Below are 7,617 nucleotides of genomic sequence, written 5' to 3' on the forward strand. Positions count from 1 at the left end.
GGGATGGCGTGTATTTGATGAGAATAACTTTGTTTTGGAAATCTTAAGTTGTGGGTAGAGGCGATAAATACACATCATTAAAAAAATATTAATAAAAAATGATTATATGCACAATTTCGGTGAATTTGATTCTATTTTTTGTGTTATAGAGACTTTATTCTGAAATTTGAAAAAATATATTTGTTGACAATTCTATTTCATTAGTAACTGAATATTAAGTAAAATTGATATATATATAATCAAAGAAAAAGGCATCTTCAAGGAAATCTCATGAACATGCATTCAATTTGATTTTTTTTTTTTTTTTTATACCATCCAACACATGAATTAGTCAAATTTGTGCAAGAAAATGCATTAAAAAATGCACGTGCATACATATCAGCAATGTCAATGTGTAAATATATTTTGGTTTCCTTTGGAAAATGGGTTAATTTTTAAAATTTTTAATTAGTATGGGCTTAGAATTTTTGATTTTTTTTGACTTTTATGAGAGAAAAAGTAAAATGATTATAGTTTAGATATAACATTTTGTTTTATTGACTTTTTTAGTCTATTTTATCTTTTTGGGATTATTTTAACCTTTTAAAAAACAAGGTTTACAAGATCTTGGTAAATTATACATATTTTGCACCCTAAAATTAAAAAAAAAAAAAAATTGATCATGGTAATTTTAAGGGAATTTTTTTTCAAAGTCCTGATATTAATATTTTATAAAATAAAAAACATATATTTCTATAATAGTTAAGGTCCCTTAACATTTTTACAGAGAAAATCAGAGAAATTTCGTCCGACACTTCGAGAAATTTCAGTCTCGATACACAAAAATTTCAATTTTCACGGTGAAATTTTGAAAATTTTATTATATTGAAATTTCTTTGACAAATTTCATCAAAAAATCTTAACTAATAAATTTTTTTTAGACCTCTTCTACTACATAAAATTTGAAAGGAATATTTCACTAATTTTTCCTAATTTTAATTAGGGCACATTAAGAACTTGAATAGAAATGAGCTAAGATTTTTTTTTAACCAATAAATTAACTATTAAAACCCCAGACAAGTCATATGTTCTAAATTCTTGCAATCACATTGCTATCACATTTCGAATAACAAATCATCTATCTCAGTGAGACAGATGATCTCATTTAATTTTTTTTTTTTTTGGTTGAAAATTAGTGGAACTGAATATTTTCATCTAAAATACACAACCAACAACGAGAAAGAAAGAAAGGGAAAAAAAAAGTAGTTTGGCTAATCTCAATTAGTTCTGTACAACAGCCAGTGATGGCATTTCAAATACAGTCATTTTCTATTTTTATTTTTTCATTTTCTTTGTTTTAGGAAGTTTGTTAAAAACTATTTTTTTTAATTTAAAAATATATATATATATATATATATATATATAAAATTAAAAAAAATAATGAAACTCAAAATATGTTAAAAGTCAAATTGACTTTTAGCTAAATTCCCAAATTAGCCAAATCAGCAAGACAAAATTGGAATGAAATATGTTCATGTAAAATGTGTACTGGTCTCTCATCATCATAATGATGAATCTCTCTCTCTCTCTCTGCAATCTTCTTGATCTTGTATTAACCAACACTAAGGTACCAAAACCCATAAAACTGAGAAGAAAAAAAAAAGGTTAAGAGAATTTAATTTTCAAATTAAAGAGAAAGAAAAAGAGAAAAAAATTATTTGCAAGGATTAATCAGATCACAGTAGTGATGCCATTGAATCTTGGTCTTGTTTTATCTGGTGAAAGCCCTTCTTCCATAGCTTTCCTCTTGTTATTGTTGTTGGATTGTTGTTGCGGTTGAACCTCTTGTGTTTTTGCTGCTTCTTGGTTTTCTTGATTTTCTTGATCTGGATTTTCTTGCTTTTGATGATTCAAATGTTTGGTTTTCATCATATGAGGTTTAAGCTTATTTACATCAGATAATCTCACTGGTTTGAGAAAAAATTCCTCTGCTCCTTCTTCTAAGCATCTGTTTAATTTGATCAACAATGCCCACCTCCAATTATACATAAACAAACAAAATTTTGAAAACCACCCATTCTTTTCATATCCATTTTTTTTTTTTTTTTTTGTGAAAAACTACTGTTTGATATTTCTTAAAAAGTGGGTTGTTTTCAAAAACGTTGCTGAAGAATATGAAAATACAACCAATCATAAATATTTACCAGTATGACAAGGTCAACCCTTACAAATACAAATATGTGCACAAAATTCATTCTCACCTGTTTATTCTTGAAGGAACATTCTCAGATGACATAATCACTACCGGTATATTTCTCAGAGATGAAGATTCCTGCAAAATTGTGGTGCATTGTAATTTGTTAAATCTGTTTGTCTTAATGGAGAATAGAATTAGAGAGTCCTTTCATAATCTTGATTTTCTTATTTGGCTGGAAATTAGGTGGGAAGATTTTCAAGAGATTCTCATTGATCTCAAATGAATGGTTAGAAAAGGACCTTTATGTGAGCAACCTTTCCAACTATGTCAATTTGGAACGCGACAACTTGGCTGGAGAAGTTTTCTCATGGATTATTTTCCGGGAAAGGAAAATGATGGAAGTTGGAAAGATTGGACAAGAAAGACAAAATGAATATAAACCTAAAACGTACCTTAATTTTCTTGAGCAAATCATAGCCTGTCATTCCAGGCATACAGTAATCTGTAATAATCAGATTCACTTCCACTACCTGTAAAAACCCACAAAATCAAAGAAAATTTTAGAGAAAACCCCGTAAAGAAAATCACTTGATTTATCCAAGAAAGTGAAAGAAAATCCATACATACCTGATGATTGTTTGGAGAAACAGAGGGTTGATCTGGGTTGCTCTGCTCATCTTCATTCAAACCCAGAAATTTTAAAGCCTTGCTACCAGAATCCACTGTGGTAACTGGTAAACACACACACCAATCAACACCTTTGAATCAAAACATGCAATAAAAGGAGCTAAAAAGTGTGTTTGGCAGGCTAGAAAGTCACCTTGAAATGATGAGGTCTTGAGGAGCCTCTCAATGAGTTTTCTGTCTATGAGGCTATCATCAACAGCTAAGACATGAAACTGTGACTCTGTGGGCAATCCCATTGCTCCAATTCAAGATCCAAGAAAACAGGAAGGAAAAATAAGAAATTTTCTGTTTGTTTCTCTCACTTTCTTTCTTTCTTTCTCGGTGTGATGAGAAGAAAAGAGAAAATGAACTTGCTATTGCAATATAAGACCCACCAAAATCCACAACCCAGAAAGCAAGATCTGACCAGATTTCATCCAAGGATCTCCCAAATTTTACCAAGATGATTTTGAATTACAAGGCAAGCAATGAGGAGTAATAAAACAAAGAAAGAATCAATTAATAAACAATACAAATCTACAAGACTTCAACATGGGGATTATTGTATTGATTCTTGAAAGTTGGGTTTTTATATACAACAGAGAAGAAATAAAAGATGGAAGTTTTTTTTAGAAGAAAACAAAAGGACTGACGTTTTTTAGTAACCGTTCATGATTTTATTGTTTGCGTTTTTTTGACTAATATAAATTCAACAACGATTCATCCCCTTTTCCTCCCACCCCTTTGGCCCCTCTCTCTCTCATTGGTTACCTTTTTTTTTTCTTTTTCTTTTTTTTCTTGCTCTCCCAATCATCACCTGCCACGTGGCAAAGGGGAGTGAGGGGGTGACCCCAAAAGGGGGTCCCAAACATTATTCATATAAATTACATTATTTGCGTTTTTTAGTAACCGTTCATGATTTTATTGTTTGCGTTTTTTTGACTAAAATTTTTTAATGCTAGGGATGTGTGGTGTTTTATTGTATGAATAATTTAAAGGTGGACAATCTTTTCATGATATTTTTTTCATGATTCCTAACATTACTCAAATTAAAATATTTAATTACATTATTTTTTTTATAAAAATTAAAAAAATTAATTAAAATAATTACTTTAAAAATATCTTATCACAATATGACATATTAAAAAAGTACGTAATTCAAATAAAATGTATTTTTTATCCAAGAATTCTAATTTTTTAAGTCTGGTATGTAAATAATAATTAAAAAAAAGTTAATTTAATAATTATAATCAATTAATTTTATCACATTGAGCTTTAAAAAAATAAGTGGTGAATTTTTAAAATTATATTTATTATTTTTTATAAGTTAATTATGATAAAATCACTTGAATATAATTATCAAATTAATTTAATTTTATTTGTAATATAACCCATTGTGTCTCGTGATCTAATTTAAAAAATATAATTATGTTTAAAATGAAATAAAATGACATTGAGATCACACACTTTAAAATGATATTGAGACCGGAACTCTTATACCTAGTTAGGAGGTTAGAATTTGAATCTCTCCACTTATACGTGGATTTTATTTTTTGTATATTAATTGAGATTTTTTCTCTCACTTTGAGAGTTTCTTTGTAAAAATAATTTATATTATATTTGATTTATCACTATGATTGTAATTTATTAAATTTGATTATAATATTTTATATAAATCAAATTTATAACAAATAACAATAATTCTATAAATTTCATTTAATTATTTCAAATTTATTTCAAATAAAAGTGTGTGATAAATTTGAATTTATATAGCAGAATATTTATATATAAAATAAATTTAAATCATATAATAATTTATAAGTAGTTGAATATGAATCTGTACTGCCAGATAATCCTATGGGAATTTGGGTTGAAGGGAGAGGGTTGAGGTGGGGTGGGATCCACAGAAATCCTCCCAAGAGATACAGGTGATGTCAGCAGAGGTGCCCCTTTTTCCATGGTGAGAAATCATGTGCTCTTTACCATATCTTGAGCAGGTGGGGGTAGTGGTGCAAAGAGATGGCAATTTCTTTTGATTACCTTTTAAGATTTGCTTCCTATGATGGGCCATCCATGCCCATTCTCACCACAATATGTGCCCCCATCAATGCCCCATTCACCCCATTTATGTCCATTCATTTATCAAATTATTCACTTCTTGGTTTTGATTTTTTGAATTTTTTTTTATTAAATTTTTTTAATATTTTAAATAATTTTTAAAATTTTTAGACACACTTAACATAAATACATTTAAAAAGTATAATATTTGTAATTTTTTTTAAAAGTCACTAAATATCAAAAATACAAAAAAATATAAAAAATTCAGTATATTTTTCATATTTTTGTGTATTTATTAATTTTTAAAAATATTTTGTCTTAAATATTTTATTATTTATATACATTTAAGTAAAGTGTATCTAAAAAAGTAAAAAAAAATTGCTTAAATTTTAAAAATATTCACTAAAAATAAAAAAACATGAAAAACAAAAAATTCAATTTCTAAAAAACTGAAACCAAACACATTGATTATTAATTATTATTATTATTTTAAATTGATACCATCAAAAATTTAACTCTATCAAATTAGGTACAAAGTTACTTATTTTATGCAGTGGAGTTCAGACTTTGAATGAATTTGAGTCCATCTTCCTGTGATTTCTTTTTTAATAAAATTAATTAAAAGTTAAAGGACAAATTACATATACCTCCCTTGAGATTTGGCTAAATTACAGATAAACCCTGAGGTTTCGAAAATTACATCCCGTCCCCTGAGGTTTGTATTTTCATAACAATTTGCCTCCTGAGATTTATATTTCATAACAAATTATCCCATAATTTGTTATGCAAATATAACATTTAGGGAAGAATTTGTAATTTCTCAAACCTCAAAGAGGTATTTATAATTTAATTAAACCTCAAGAGGATATATGTAATTTGCCCAAAGTTTAAATTGTGTGACTATGAGCACATGAGACACAAAGTAAACACTTTCAAATACGAGCTTAGCTCAAGTTCAAGCTTGAAAAATTGATTGAACTTATTAAATTTTAAAGGGAAAAAACAATTTAAATTAATTTGCGTAATTCAGTTCATTTGCATCCTAAATATTGGTGCAAATTGTTGCTTAAGTTGAAAACAATACAATATGAGATTTCTGCAATTGTCACATTGTGTCACAATGTGGATGAATGTGACACCTTTGTTGGTTACTTAAAGGCTCAAATTTCATTATTTAGCTTTTCAATTCTAACCCAACCAATTTAGCCTTTGAGCCATTTGGAAGACAAAAGGGTGAATATAAGATAAATTGAAAATAAGAAAAATAATTATAAATGAATAGAATTTAAGTGTGTAAGTCAAAACTATCATTTTTGTATAGTTTTCGTTTGCATTTGATACATGTCTTACTTGCACTCCATTAAATCCTTCAAAAAAAATTCCCCATGGAGTGATAATAATTTAATAACATAGTAAACCCAATATATTAAAATTAAAATTATCTAGATTATAATCATCACATGTAAATGTAATTGAATCACATTCTTCTTTTTGATGGGCATGCAAAAGAAAAAGTTGCCATTGGAAACACCCTTTATCTTTCACATTTTACCTTGTTACTTTTCTCTTTTTATTTTTTGACTCTTCCTTTTCAATATTTTGTTATGAACAAAAGTGAAACTACAACAAAATTCAAATTGTTGGATAAAAATCTATTGAAATGAAAGGTAATACATATTATCGATATTGACTAATACTACATTTTGGATGACATGAATTAAATAAAAAGAATGAAAATATCAAGAATTTCATTAGCAGTTGTAAATTAATGTGTCGATGTTATTAAGATGTTTGATTTTGTTACGGATTCATTTTGGAAAAAATGATAAAATTTTAAATATCATGAGCCAATTTATTTAATTATATATAAAAGAAAAACACTTTTAAATGGTTCACATTTCTATATAATGTGAGATCACTATAGGAGAGTTTTGGATCAGAGTTATACTTAATTTGAAAATATGATTCAACTTTAGTAGACAATCAAAATTATCCTTTCATTTCAATCTATTCATAGCATAGAATTCTAGATGCACAATATCACATTCTCATTATCTTTAGAAAAAATTCATTCAAACAGAACTTGAACACCATAAAGTGAGAAAGTTCATACTATAGTCAAAGATTACTCAACATAAACTATTAGATTGAGATTTTTTCTTTTCTCATTTTTTCATTCAATCAAATGACTTTAAAGTTATTTTTAGTAGGAAAAGTGAATCTATAGTCTATTACTCTTTTTTTTTTTTTTTTTTAAAACAAAAAAAATGTGATTTGACTTGACTCTCTACAAATGTGATAAATAGGCACATGCCCTATGTCAAAACATGAACCAATGTTTTTGGATGAGAAAGAAAGGACAGCACAATTGCTGCAAAAGGAAGAAAATATAAATACATGTACAAAATTGAAGGAAGCAAAACAAGTAAGTGGGTCCATACAAGATTCTCTAGCTAGATTCATCAATAGCAAGCCTAACTTTGAAGGTTATGAAACCTAAGATACAAAGGCAAAGGTAATGACATATAAAAAATTATTATAACATTTTAATCTAAAACATTTTTATTATGATTTATAATTTTAATATTATCACTGTCCTATTATTCTAGTATATATATATATATATATATATATTTTTTTTTTTTAAAAAAATTTTAAATTTCATGATCACTTCACTATTAGGTTTGGATCTTTAAATAATGTAAAGATCTTTACTA

At 27.1% G+C, this 7,617-nt stretch overlaps 1 protein-coding gene across 1 annotated transcript; it reads right to left on the reverse strand.

Annotated features, from left to right (window-relative positions):
• Positions 1 to 1,434: 1,434 nt before the first annotated feature.
• On the reverse strand, positions 1,435 to 3,542 carry LOC114257186 (two-component response regulator ARR9). The gene is made up of 5 exons (XM_028196962.2): positions 2,997 to 3,542; positions 2,804 to 2,907; positions 2,629 to 2,706; positions 2,241 to 2,311; positions 1,435 to 1,987 (listed from the first exon to the last, which is right to left on the reverse strand). Exons 1-5 carry the CDS (start codon positions 3,097 to 3,099, stop codon positions 1,711 to 1,713), a joined length of 633 nt encoding a protein of 210 aa, XP_028052763.2. The 5' UTR covers positions 3,100 to 3,542; the 3' UTR covers positions 1,435 to 1,710.
• Positions 3,543 to 7,617: the final 4,075 nt, after the last annotated feature.

This window comes from Camellia sinensis, chromosome 10 (assembly GCF_055761805.1).
Source record: "Camellia sinensis isolate YWXY chromosome 10, ASM5576180v1, whole genome shotgun sequence".
NCBI classification, from domain to species: Eukaryota; Viridiplantae; Streptophyta; class Magnoliopsida; order Ericales; family Theaceae; genus Camellia; species Camellia sinensis.

Bases quoted from the DNA above. Each gene is read 5' to 3' on its own strand.
- LOC114257186 (XM_028196962.2), bottom strand. From the start codon at position 3,099: ATGGGATTGCCCACAGAGTCACAGTTTCATGTCTTAGCTGTTGATGAT. The intron at 2,707-2,803 runs GTATGTATGGAT...GGGTTTTTACAG, and splicing joins TTTCTCCAAACAATCATCAG to GTAGTGGAAGTGAATCTGAT. The intron at 1,988-2,240 runs GTGAGAATGAAT...CAAATTAAACAG, and splicing joins GTTCCTTCAAGAATAAACAG to ATGCTTAGAAGAAGGAGCAG.